Source organism: Gymnoscopelus braueri, assembly GCF_963280865.1.
Source record: "Gymnoscopelus braueri genome assembly, chromosome: 2".
Taxonomy (NCBI): domain Eukaryota; kingdom Metazoa; phylum Chordata; class Actinopteri; order Myctophiformes; family Myctophidae; genus Gymnoscopelus; species Gymnoscopelus braueri.
Window position 1 is genome coordinate 26374059 of NC_137604.1, and position 14959 is coordinate 26389017.

Here is a 14959-nt window from a genome sequence, read left to right on the forward strand (position 1 = left end):
GAACTGGCGACCTTGGATCCAGAGGCTGATGCTGAAGCGAGACGCCATTGGACCAACAGACCAGAACCAGTGAAAAAAGAATTCACACTAACACTAACACTAAGATCACTCGTTCACAAACCATTTACCAATAGAGAAATTGTATGTCTCCTCGAAACCGAAACCAGTGAAAGCAGCCGATCTACAAGCTCACAAAACGTTGCTGTCTGAAAAGTTGTGAGATTGTAGATCGGCTATTTTCACAATGAAGTACGTCATACATTGAAAAAACATACTCTCAAATAAGCATTTCATGTTATCTTTACCCTTTGCACATGTATTAATTGATACATTCATGTTTTTTGCAATTCAACTTAATTGAGTCTGCATCAAGTGAGGCTCGAACCGGCAACCTTGCAGTCATGAGGCACTCACTTAAGGGAGAAGCCATTGGACCAACAGACGAGACCTGTGAAAAAAGAGATAACACAGCAGCCGATCTACAAGCTCAGAAACATGTTGCTATCTGAAAAGTTGTGAGATTGTAGATCGGCTATTTTCACAATTTTGTCATATATTGCAAAAAATACTCTCTCCAAGAAGCATTTCATGTTACCTTTAACAGTTGCGCATGCATTAATTGATACAGTCATGTTTTGTGCGATACAATCGAGAAGTAGCCAGCAAGAGTTGAGGCTTGAACTGGCGACCTTGGATCCAGAGGCTGATGCTGAAGCGAGACGCCATTGGACCAACAGACCAGAACCAGTGAAAAAAGAATTCACACTAACACTAACACTAAGATCACTCGTTCACAAACCATTTACCAATAGAGAAATTGTATGTCTCCTCGAAACCGAAACCAGTGAAAGCAGCCGATCTACAAGCTCACAAAACGTTGCTATCTGAAAAGTTGTGAGATTGTAGATCGGCTATTTTCACAATGAAGTACGTCATACATTGAAAAAACATACTCTCAAATAAGCATTTCATGTTATCTTTACCGTTTGCACATGTATTCATTGATACAGTCATGTTTTTTGCAATTCAACTTAAATGAGTCTGCATCAAGTGAGGCTTGAACCGGCAACCTTGCGGTCGTGAGGCACTCACTTAAGGGAGAAGCCATTGGACCAACAGACAAAAACCTGTGAAAAAGGATGATACAGTTTCACGCAAATAGCTGGAAAATCCTGGGTTTAAGTGTTTTTCAAACTGCTCAAAATTGCGGACAATCTAAGGGTGGAGCTTACTGGTCAACGTGATACATGTGTTCCTCATGAGTCAAGGCACATGTGTAAGCAGGTTTAATGGCTGTCGGCCAAACGAGGCATGACTTTTGCCTGTTTAAAGTTTGCATTTAAAAAAAATCGCTATAGCGCCCCCCTTTGACCAATTGGAGTAAGATTGGTTTCAGTGATATTTGGAATGACCCTCAACATTAACGCAAAGTTTCAAAGAAATGTGAGTCTGCATGTATGTGTTAGGGGCAGATGAATAATTGTCATAAAACTGCAATATTCATTGGCTCATTAAAGCTTCATTTTTTCACTTATGGAAAATCTTTGCTGCTTGTTTGTCGGCATAGGTCCAAAGTTCATGTGTAAAACGTTTCGTGCAGATTACTCAAAAATCCCAGGAGGAGATAGATTTTAGCTGCTTTTCATATAATTCAAAATGGTGGGAGATCTAAAGGTCAGAGGTCAAAAGTCAGAGGGTTAAAGTTGTTCATCATGAGTAGACGCATGTGTGTATTGAAGTTTTATGGCTGTAGGTCAAACAGGGCATGAGTTGTACCTGTTCAAAGTTGGCATTTTCAACTGAGTGCTATAGCGCCACCTTTTGACGAAAGATTGTGAGATTTATTTCTTGATAGTTTTTCATGACCATCTACCATATGGCCGAGTTTCGTAAAAAGCGACAGCACGGTTCACCCAGAACTGCGAAAAGTGGCGGAAACAGAAGAATACAGACAATATTAAAACAGGTCCATAGCTGAGCTCTGGCCCCGTAATAAAGAGCGTGACTAAACAACAAAACAAGAACTTAACTTCAGAGTCACTTCTTGGGACGAGGGGGCCTTACCGGGCAGTTGTTAATGTGGTGGTCCCCCTCGCCGCAATAGAAGCAAAGGCCCAACCGGAGCCGCCGTTGTTTCTCCGTCTCCAGCTCGCTCGGGGACCCTTGTCCTGGGACCCCGGCGGCGAGTGGCTCCGGCGGGACCTCCCTCACGGGAGACGGGACTGACGACACAGCTGGAACAGAACCAGGACGAGGGGACACGGCAGGAACAGGTGGAACAGCCGCACGTGGCGAGAGCACTGGAATGGACCGAAGCCGCCGCCCGAGGTCGCTGAGACGGCCCCTCCCCCTGGATGATCCGCTCCCAGATGTCCTGGGTCCGGAACAACATGGATCTCTGGCCGCCGGCCAGCGTGGTTTCCATGTGGAGCAGGCGTGCCTCAAGGCGAGCTAAAACGTCGATTATCATGTCCAGACCGCCCTCCAGGCCAGGTGGACCGAACACGAAGCCGTCGGTCTGGCAGCCAACGGAAGCGTGCCCCGCTGGGTCCATGACTGGTTCGGTGATACTGTCACGGTGAGCACAGGCGGAACAAGGTAGGACCCAAATGCAGGACACAACAAGGTGATGAACGGGAAATAAGGTCTTTACTTAGGTCAAAACAGGGAAAGAACAGAACAAACACCTCAGACACAGAGGGAAGCTAGGTGAGGACACGGTACAGGCAAACAACGTAAACAGGTAATATCACCGAACAAAAGGCACCGGCTGGAAGGGCTTAATAAAGGCTCAGACAGGGAACAGAGTTAGTGAAGAGGGGGGGGAAGGGGCCGAAGGAGCGGCAGGGCCCGACATGTGACAATTCTTTTTTTCTTTCTTTTCTTTTTATTTTCTATTCTTAAATTTTCTTTTCTCCTTGCACTTTTTAAACATTCTGTTATGTATTCATGTCTTTTGTATTGTCTTTTAAATTGTGCTAAATAAAAATAGAATAAAAAAGTGATCACCACAACATGGCTATGGATACAAACTACCCGATCCTTGATATAAATGGCCCATGGCATATTCCCAAACATTTTATATTGCAAGCTTAGAAGAACCATGAGAAGCAGGCCGATGTGGAATATCCTGCAAATTATGATTTGATAAATATGATTATGAAATGTATTCATACATTTTGGCAATATACTTTCAGTCTGTAGCCACATTCTACTTCCTTTTGTGCTATTATGTTTTATTTGTATCTTTTTCTACACCAGTAAAGCCTTCTTTTTATTTGCATTCTTGCTTCCCTAGCCTTGTGTTCTGCATTTTGGTTTTATCCATTTCCTAAGTTGCCGACAAAATCACATTTTGTGATGACTAACTATCACTCAAGGACATTTCTGTGTATTGCTGAGAAAATGTGTCTACTGTCTACTAGCCTATTAGTTTAACCAGTGGTGGAAATGGCCTGGATTCGCTTTGGGAACCCTACTGGTCACACATGCGCGCGCGTGCATGTGTGACCAGTTTGCGCACGCGGTTTTTCGCGGTTATTCCCCTTTTATTTCCGTTTTTTATTACTTTAATTCAGAGTGTGGGCTGTACACAGAACGTGCACAAGGGAATCCCCGATGACCACCTTCTGACGTAATTTAGGGATGACGCCGTTGTACACGCCCACGTTGACAGCTGCTCCATCTGTGCAGACCGAGACCAACTTCGTCTGCCACTCATCCGCTAATCCACATTCATCGAATAGTTGCACAAGTCCATCCACTATGTCCTGTGCTGATTGCTTTACCCCCAGATGAATTAATCCAAGGAAATCTGAGCTAAACTCTCCATTGCTAGACACCGACACAATGTACACAATTTCCTGCTCCGTTTTGTTGATATATTCTGATCCGTCAAAGAGCAGACACCAAAAGTCATCTGTTTTTAATTTTTCAAACAGTTCCGAACTGATTGTCTGTGCAATGGTCTGCATGAGGCGGGACCCCCCTTCTCGTGATTGATAGGCACTCCCGACATGAACTCCAAGCCTCTTGAATAGTGGAATGTCCTCTTCAAATGAACGCATAGGACGTGCATGTTTCGCTTTGTGGATACGAGTACGAGGCCGCCGCCACACTCACACAATCGCGTACACTAAAGCATGCGTCCCCTCTACCTCCGCCTCCTCCCCATGGGTGTGTATTGTGTATGGGCGTGCATCACGGTGCATGTGTGAGTGTGGCTTCAGGAAGTAAATTCCTAGCCTCGATCTCCAGGCTTTTTATTAATTTTTTTCCTAAAAAATAAAAGCTTGGAAATTCCTGTCCCAGCTGTTGGTGCGCAAAAGCGCCTCGCGTCGTCTGATGTGCCACGCAGAATTTATTTTGGGTGCGCATGCGCACCAGCGCACCAGTTATGTGCACCCCTGCTCAAAAGCGATTATAAAAAAATAAAAAAGTTGGACACTGAGGGATACTCTGAAGAGCGTTCCCACACGTGTTCACACCGTTCCCCCGCAACGGTTGTTATGGGAACGCCGTTCCCAAGCGTGCAACGCCATTTCCACCACTGAGTTTAACCACATAAACCGTATATACTTCATTCACCGTGATCTGCCAGGGGTCTATATTTGGTCCCCCATTTTCCCCTCTGCACCAAATCTCTGCCAAAAATAGCCAATGTTGCCACAGTTGTGTTCATGAACCTTGAAACCTTGATGCTGTTCTGTTAAAATACGTGTAGCACTATATTATGATAGTAGTCATTGCTATAGAGAACTCATAGATATATAGTGCATCATTCAGGACACAAAACAACATATCAGGAAAATAAATCAAAAGTGTGTTCCACTTTACCACTTCATAGCAGCCTACAGCTAGGCCTGTGTACTAGGCCTACAGTTAAGTGGGCATTGGACAATATGCTGGTGGACCCACTTACAGCCAGCCTCTCAAAAACCTTTTATCTGACAGCAACCAATTAAACAACAAAACCTCTTCATAAAGTGCTTAATTTCTTTGTAAACAAATGTATTCTAATAAAATAAAAAGGCTCCCATATACAGACATGGCAACACTGTTTGATCCGGTTTAAGGACCGCCCTTCCGCAGCTGATAATTCACACATAGACAAGTGCGCAACGTTTCCGTATCCGCTCTAGACCGGATAGCAACTCGATCCCAACCAGTCTACCATTATATCAATGGACCAAAAACAACACAGGATCAAATAAACACACTCAAACCCAGAGTACCACCAAGGCTTGTGAAAAAAAGTTATAAATTACTTTTGGAAAAAAGTAAAGGTGATATTATTACTCAAAACTTGAAAGTAATTAGTTACTTTACTAGTTACTGGAAAAAAGTTATAATATTACTTTAAGTTACATATTACTTTAGTTACTTTCCAGGATAAAGAAGTAAAACTGGAATTGATGAAACAAAACAAATGAGCAGACAAAATTGGATTTGGAACGCTATAAATTTCAAGCTGATGAATTGGTTATCTCTCCTGATTGGGTGAAATATGTGTCCCACCCAAAAAAAGAACATATTTTCTGTTTGCTGAAGAGCTGGAGAGACTGGGGAGACGAACACTCCATAGCAAAATTACTATTGGAATATAAAGCTTTAATTGTTTAACAAAGAATATCCCTTACAATACCTTTTAAAAAATCAATGACAAAGTCATTTCATTTACAAGGACTTCACATGAATATTAAAGTCATAATAGCAATACAACAGAACTCTGAGAACTCATACAGTAACATTCATGCAGAAAGCATGAATGTATCCAGTGGTGTAAAGTAACTACAGTAAGTACATTTACTCAAGTACAATTTTGAGGTACTCAATTTCCAATTGTCTATACTTTTACTTCTACTCCACTACATCTCAGAGGCAAATATTGTACTTTTACTCCACTAAATTTTTTTGAACACTTTCGTTACTAGTTACTTTGCAGATATAAATGATTACATTATAAAACATACATTAACCACCTTAGCCCTATTTTATACCTAGGCTATTTGAAAATAGCCGATCTACAAGCTCACAACGCGTCGCGATGCGACACGTTATGAGCTTGTAGATCTGCTATTTTCAAACATTTGAGTACTTTTACTTTAGGTACTTTAAGTACATTTTGATACCAACACTTTTTTACTTTTACTAAAGTAAATTCCGAACATTTACTTGTAACAGAGTACTTCTACATTGCAGTATTGATACTTTCACTTAAGTAAAACATTTGAGTACTTTTTCCACCACTGAATGTACCTTCGGCCCTTCGGTTAGGGGAGTGATGAATAACAGCAGATATTTTTCTTATGGCTTTATTCACAGCACAGAAAGCAAGGGCAGAGAGGGGGAGGGATAACATGTGACTCAGGACAAGGGACATTTGTAGTTATATGGGCGGCATCCTTTGTGGCTGATCCATCAAGACTTCAGAAAGTACATTGAAATGACAGTAAATATAATGTTTATAATGCAATGCATAAAGTTATATTTCATGTGGATTTTGTAAAGCCTTGGTGTTGCTTGCCATAGGTCTCAGTGGTTTCAGGAACATGAAGGAAAATCAGCGATAGAAGATTAGCACGGAGGCCTCGATGTATTGCTTGTTTGCACTCCATCCTGTGTTTGTCCCATAGCCATCGTAGTCCAAGGCAGTGAAGTCACCACACTGTTTAGGTGATTTCTCAGGGAAGTATCCACCTCCACCAATACAAAACTGAAAATGCAAAAAGGATACAAACACACATTCATTCATTCATTCATTCACACACACACACACACACACACACACACACACACACACACACACACACACACACACACACACACACACACACTTATGTCATCATTGGGCTTTTATACTCTCAAAATAATACAAATGGGTAATTATTAATATTTAGATATGTTTTTGTCGTGGAGTCCAGTGATGATGCTTGCCAAATTTGGTAACGATTGGATGGTATTGGTTGAAAATCACATAGATTGACATGAGCATGCTGTGAAAATTGATTCAGCTTGTGCCAGAGAATCTATGGTAAAATAGCGTTGTTCCTGAGACTTCCAGAAGTTATAAATCAAAATGTGTAGTGTACTCACATGTTCAACATTGCATCCACATGCTCTGACTCCAGAGCACATGGCAAAGGCAGCACGCTCATTATTGACAGTTCTGAAGTGGATCCAGCCTGGATGAGACTCCTCTGAAGGAGAAGACAATTAAAAAAGAAATTCATATTAATACTATAGTACATGTATATAGCATTAAATAATACATTATATATAGTAGCAGACAGTAGTAGTAGTAGTAGTAGTAGTAGTAATAGTAGCAGTATTTGATTGATTGATTGATTGATTGATTGATTGATTGATTGATTGATTGATTGATTGATTGATTGATTGATTGATTGATTCTGACATTTGAATTATAACCAGTCATACATGGATAACCTGTTAACAATCCGTGGGCCAAACTTGATAAACATAAAAGCACCAATTATATAGGTGGTTGATTTGGGATTATTGGACAACATTCGTTCATCATTCGTGGTCCTTTTTTCTACGGGAAGAATCCACGCATCAAAAAGTATCGGGCCGGACCGTGTGAACATCAGCAGAGAGTGTCACACTACAAACTCATGTACACATGTATTATTGGACGTTTCTATCTTCTGTGGATCTTTGTCTGACAAAGATCCATGAGGATTGAAATGTCCAATAATGAAGGTGAAAAGGAGTTTGTAGTGTACAAACTCTATACTCTTGTTTTTGCCTTTTCTTAATGTTCCATCGGGTGCATATCAGCAGTAAGGGTGCGGTCACACATTCTGCCTATGAGGCCGTATTCTGCCAATGCTTTTCAAAGGGAACGGAGCGGTTTGTTACCATTTGCGGATTTCCGCACAAAACCCCTCTGTTCCCATTGAAAAGCATTGGCAGAATCCGCCCTCATAGGCAGAATTCAAGTTTGGTGTGACCGCACCCTAACACCATTAAAATCTTACCATCTACGTAGGGCCCATAGAAGCTTCTTACGGTGGCATTATTCCCATAGTCGTATATAACAGGGATCCGTGGTCCTTGGTCCGCTTGGCAAGTCAGTACACCCTGTTTCATAGGGTATTCCTTGTGGATGGGGAAAGGGGGATATAATAAGAAAAATAATTATGCATGAATATGTTTTGATGTATTCACATTGAAACAAAATATAAACAATGACCTTGCCAACTAAGAATAAAATGTCTTATCTTAATAAAACCATCAATAGTAATAAAACAACATTTTGAAGTGGTAAAATGTATTCAGCTACATAACACATTGATCTAGTTACAATATAAAATTCAATTTGCCCTACCTGGAAAAGTCTGAAGAGGTTTCCGCCATAGTCCTTTAAGAAGTGATTGGCGGTGTGGTATCGTAAGATAGCCTGCTCCCGCCACCTACTACTTTCAGCGACGTTGGGAACATGCCACACTTGCACATCCTCTGCAGTAATGTCATAGTACCCAGGACTCTGTCAAAGAAATATAATAATAATAATAAAAACTATAATAATTAGAATCATAATAATTAGAAAAAAAGAAGACAGAGAACTCCTCAGGCAGATTTTAGGGAACCTGACTGCAAAGTTTCTGTTACCCTTGGTTTTCTGTCTGGATTCTAGAATGACCATTATATTTCTCCCTGACGATCTATGGCTGCGGAAATATCTGTGTCATTTTTAGATTTTTTTTGGGCTATTCACAAATAGCAGATACAAGCTCAAAGCGTGGCACCGAGTGCCGCGCTATGAGGTTGTAGATCTGCTATTTTTTAAACATCGTGAACATTTTTGAACAAAATATTTTGTTCCAGGGACCCTCAGAAGCAAAGATTTGAGTTAAAAATGTTGTTTCAAAAAATATATGTAAGACAAAGATTTGCTCAAATGTTTTGCTCAAATGCAAAAAATATTTGCTCAAAATAGCAGATCTACAAGCAGATCTACAAGCTCATAGAGCTTGTATATCTGCTATTTTTTAATTGCCAAAGAGATAAAATAATGGTTAAAACTAAAATCTGAAATGACACCGATGCGTCCCCGGATTGAATGGGTTAATACTAAGATCACTGAAGATCCAATCAAAGAGCAGCCTACCTTGAAGTCATCAGAGGTGGATGCCAGCGCTGATCCAAAGGATCTGTAGTTGACCCAGTTCAGATCTCCGCTGTGCAGTTTGGGATTGTTGCCCTGCTGCGTGGTCCAGCGGTCCCCCACCGTACATTTACCGTACATGTTGTTCTCGTGAACACTGGCTATCAGTGTCCAGCCGCCGCCTACCGACGTCATGTCACAGTAAGTCTGATATTCCATGCCACACGTAGTTCTGAGGTGGTACACGCCATCTGAAATGCAGAGAGAGAGAAATGAAAATCAACACGAGTAGAAAAACACACACACACACACACACACACACACACACACACACACACACACACACACACGGTCACACACAAACCAAAAAGCAAGACAGCTGTGAAGCTGCTCTGTCGTGAATGAACCACTAACCTTCGGTAATTCCCAGTTCGTCTCTCAATTGTTTACAGCTTCGGGCCCCTCCTGCACAGGGAAGATCAGATTGTGACTTTGGGTCTTGGTCTTTACGATACACACTGCCTCATTCTCTCTCTCTCTCTCTCTCTCTCTCTCTCTCTCTCTCTCTCTCTCTCTCTCTCTCTCTCTCTCTCTCTCTCTCTCTCTCTCACTCTTCAGATAAGGTGAAGTATAACAAATGAATGATAACATTGTACTGAGTGTAAAGACACAGAGAGGGCAGTACCTGAGACGTGTTGGACGACCATGCAGGTGATGAACAGGAAACTCCAAAAGGACATGGCGACTGAGGAGAGGGAATGATGACGATACCCCTTCGTTTCCAACCTTAAACGAAATAGAAAAAGTTCTGTTCAAGTTTCATTCAGACGATATCCACATAAACCCTATATACATTATTTCATTGACCGGGGTGCCTCAGCATCATCAACAACCAATGATGTGATTCAAATAAAACAGCATGTAAATCAATGACCTTACCTTATTTCATTAGACAGGCAGGACTGAGCTTTCTGTTCTTGGCGATCTTCTTATAACCGTCGCTTGTTTATAAATAAGGAATAAGATAACAAGATGGAATGCTGTCAACTCAGTTTCATGCATGTCTACGTATCTGCCAAACTAACACACGTGATCTTTGTGTCGGTACTTGCTGCTCGTTGACTCTTACCAATCGTAAGAGACATTCTCAGCCAAGTCCCTCCCCACCCTGTCGGGAAATCCCAGCTGGACTACAGTTTGTTGGTCGTTCAGTACCTTGTTGACAGCAGGCTAATATTATACTGTTCATTGATTTATTCTGTTTGGGTTGCCACAATTTCTCCCCAATTCACTGTAAATTTGATGTATTAGTACTTACTCCTTATTATAATATAGATAATGTATAATATAGATGTATCTATATCTGTTTTGTTCCATTTATATTAAGACATCACTTTGGGTATAGGCCTGGGTGTTTGGAAGCGGTCCAGCACTGTGTGTGTGTATGCGTGTGTGTGTGCGTGCGTGTGTGTGAGTGAGTGTGTTTGTGAGTTCATTTTGCCTCACAATTTCTTTGGTTTAATGTGGGACGAGGAAACAAGATGGATCAAATGCTGTCATGCTTTTCCGCGTATTTGCCAAACAAACAGTATTTTTTTTTCTGCACTTCCTATTTGTGTCTAGTTATGCTGTTTACCTGTTGACAGATGCTACTGTGTGTGTTGTTTATTTTTTTGTTACCTTTTAGCACATACTTGGGTACTTAGCACTTCCTCAACTACCAAAATCCTGTTTTTGGCTTACTAAGGTTCATGGCATGTACTGCGACCTTGAACACTATACGTTGCTCCGGATTAGAACGTCTGCTACTGACCAACATTCGTTAAATGACAATTGCACATGACGGTTGGCCAACAACAGCAGGGCTTTGACAATTTTTTTGTTGTCATATCTGCCATGGGATTGGTTATTTGTGGCTTTACTAAGTGCTGGATTTATTGGGGTTTAGTGTTGTATTGTGCTATCAGGTCCAGTCAGTGTTGCCCAGATGGGAAATTTCAATTATCGTACTGGAGGCTTAAAATGATCGTATTTGAAAGAAAACTTTCATACACAGCCAACAAAGACAAATCACAGGTGTAAATATGTAATTTCACAAAAGAACTGCGTAATTATCCAAGAAACAACCTTGTTTGAGACTCCTACGAGATAAAAAGATAAAAAAGGTGGAAAGACTGGTGACGCGAGGTTAGCCGAAAATAGGTTGCTTTATTCGGATACAATGCGTGTCACTGCCCGCCCCTGCCGGTTCTCTGAAATTTTATTTTTAAATAGGCTCTGTCATGATTAATTGACCACATATATGAAGTTAAACAACTAAATTCTATCCAAACGCTATCTTAAAAGTAAATTCCGTGCCTCAAAAAATAAGTTTGAGAGCGTTTTAAAGTTTTAAAACCGACCGGCTGCACTCGGTTCCATTCGGTTTCACTCGAACTCGCCGGACGCGCACGGACGTGCACATGCGTGCACATGCGTGCGTTTCATTTACGTCCCGGACAGAGCTGGATACCCGGATGTCAAAACATAAATAGTAGGGAAAATACGGATTTCAGAAAGAGGACTGTGTTTCAATGCAGGAAAACACCCCAGCATCATTATATAGTGGCTGATAGAGGAGGAAAAATGCAAAATATGTATATATAAATATTTTTAAATTTAGGCTTAAAGTTACCTAGAATCCCTTTAATGTGTGCCTGTAATCAGAGGCAGATAAGATATAAGATGTTTTTCTATAATATCAAACAGCCTGCAACTCTCTACATCTCCCTTGTACTTTTTCCCTTCGTAGAAATGTAGTGGAGACAAACGTACTATATTTCTATTTCAAAAGTAGCAGAGTGAAAGTCATGAGCATAAAAGTACAGTAGCCTACTCAAGTAAATGTACTTGTCCACCAGTTACTGTCCACCACTGTTTAGAGCCCCATGCAATTAGTCTGGCAAATACTGACTCTGTAATGAAGTGGATATAGGCTTCATTCATTGTGCAATATTTTGATTGGTTCTTCTCATATTTGTCTTCCTTGCCAGTTTATATACTTAGTTGTGCGAAAATAGCCAATCTACAAGCTCACAGTGGTGGAGGCATTATTAAAGATACACATTAAACCTTCCCCACCCTAGTGACACACACACACACACACACACACACACACACACACACACACACACACACACACACACACACACACACACACACACACACACACACACACACACACACACACACACACACACACACACACACACACCCCCACACACACACACACACACACACACACAGAGGCAGGCACACACACACACACACACACACACACACACACACACACACACACACACACACACACACACACACACACACACACACACACACACAGGCACACGTGCACAAATACTGCAGCCATAAAATCATTGAATAAAAATAGTAGGATTTTAGTGTAAACACTGGAAGAATTCTTTATTCAATGTTAGGAAAGGCCTTACTGTCGTTCCAATCATGTGTACTACTGATTGACTAGCATGTACATGTGATGTAAGAGTGTCATTCATCACGTGCATGACTTAAGTTCCTGTTATGATTATATTCTGATAATCGGAATATTGAAGATTGAAGACTTCATTTGGGATGACATCTATTGTTGAGTAGCCTACAGCTTGACTCTATCTATGTTTAGACATAATGGTCAATTCTCTGCCTTCAGTAGAGAACTGATTGACCACTAACTCTGTGTTTAATGTACTTCTTCGGTGAGCTCCTGCACTAAACCTATAACTGAAGTGTCTTTCTATATTGACTTTTAGGTATAAGGCCTTACTGTCATTCAGTCACATTGAAAGACATGTCATTCATCCTTGGTCTTATTATGTTCTGATAATCAGAATATTGAAGACTGCAGACGCCACTTCATGTTGGCCTCGTACATTGTTATGAGTACAGCTTAACTCCCCCTATCTGTGTATGAATAACATAACCTTCAGCAGAGAACTGCTCGACCACTGTTTGTTTAATGTACTTCTCCCAATGGTCGCATGCAATAAACTTCTATCTTAGAAATATTCAACTTTCTCCAAATCCCGTACATTTAAAAAAAGATGTTCTATTTCTGTCAAGAAGGTAATGATTTTGCCCACTCAGTCAGTCTGTCTGTCTGTCTGTCTGTTTGTTTGTTTGTTTGTTTGTTTGACTTTCAGCAGCATATCTCGAGCAGATTTGCACTCATGTATTTTTCACACTGATTGGCAGTGGTCACGATGGTGTGGCAGTGGGCATGGCCGGTCTAAAAAATGCACATAATTTGAAAACAAATGAATATATTATATCATATGTTGGAAAAAATATTCCACCATGGGCCGAGGAACAACTCATTAACTGGTCACACAGCTTCATTGTCAATCTCCATGCAGAGGCCAGGGCTAGAGTTATAATATGCCAGTAACTGAGTGTCGACGGTACCCCATAACCGTTTGTAGGTTAATTACAGTGGTTTTCAACCTGGGGGTCGGGACCTCCAGGGGGGGTCCCCACATGATTTTGGGGGATCCCCAAATGATTTGCTTAATGTGCAACATTGTTTTCTCACTCAAAAGCAAACAAACCAACATACAGTATAAGTGTATTCAGGGTATCTGCACATTTCTAAAGTGACAATTTAATACCTCTAACATATAAAATAGAAATTAGACCATTACTGAGTCAAAAGTAATCAACAAACTATACTATATAAACAGGTCAAACATTGGCCAAATTGTCAAATAATATAAGAAAGAGGCAAACATTGCGAGGCTTTGTGAGCTTGTAGATCAGCTATTTAAAATATTTATCTGTGGAACCGAGTCAAACTAAATGTAATGCCTCAACTACTGCAATTCCAAGTGCTTGTCAGGGTGGGGGGTCCCCAGTTCAAATATAATTATTTTTGGGGGTCACAGCCTGAAAAGGTTGAGAACCACTGGGCTAATGCATCATTAAATTTGGCTGAAAACGGATGTGGCCCCAGAAGCCCCTTATAGACAAACTGCCACTTTAGTGGATGTGGCCCCAGAAGCCCCTTATAGACAAACTGCCACCTTAGTGGAGGTCTGTGCTCTACTGGGCACATTTAAGAGTCCAGAATGCAGCTGCATTCTGAATGACTTAAAACAACGTAGCTAAATGGAATAGAACTGATTTTAATTAGCGTACGTCTTCAAACCAATCAATGGTTCAGGGCCAGAATACAGAATACAATATGAACCATCGACACATCTCAAGTCATCCGGGACTGGTCTATAAACTGTTCCAAGAGATAAAAACAGAACATGAAGAGGCAGCATTTATAGCAGTTATTATCCCACACATAGTTTGAATAACCTTCCAGAGAATGCAGCAGGAAGAAAGGAACTCGAGATGAAAGAACTGTGTGCATAGTAAGAGTAAATGGGGTTTAGGACCCCAATACATTCTGTGTGGATTTAAAGTGATTAAGGGGGACAATAGAACAGTTGGCTGTGTGTTTGTGAAGGCCAGTGAGTCTGGAATCTGTCACAACGGAAGGGCCTTTTCTCTGAAAATATAAAATAGCATCTTAATCATATCTTTGCCTCTGCACTTCCTTCTTGTTGACAATTTAAAACTGTATTAGTAGATATATATATATATATGCTTGAGCTAAGTATGTTATATTAAAGATAGATGGCAAGTTTTATATCTACATGTTTTCCTAGTTAGGACATACCGTACTATCCTGTTGTTGGTTGACTAAGGTTCATGTCAGGTCACTTTGACCTTGTCAGTCTGGATAAGATAATATGCCAAATGCCTAAGTTGTGTTAGTAGGTAGAAACATTT

General features: G+C 40.9%; 1 protein-coding gene across 1 annotated transcript; it reads right to left on the reverse strand.

The window, feature by feature from the left end:
- Positions 1 to 6503: 6503 nt before the first annotated feature.
- LOC308075367 (intelectin-1-like) lies at positions 6504 to 9910 on the reverse strand. Its single transcript, XM_080415220.1, has 7 exons — positions 9816 to 9910; positions 9545 to 9595; positions 9134 to 9381; positions 8351 to 8509; positions 8001 to 8121; positions 7096 to 7199; positions 6504 to 6715 (listed from the first exon to the last, which is right to left on the reverse strand). Exons 1-7 carry the CDS (start codon positions 9868 to 9870, stop codon positions 6563 to 6565), a joined length of 891 nt encoding a protein of 296 aa, XP_080271346.1. The 5' UTR covers positions 9871 to 9910; the 3' UTR covers positions 6504 to 6562.
- Between the last annotated feature and the right edge of the window lie 5049 nt (positions 9911 to 14959).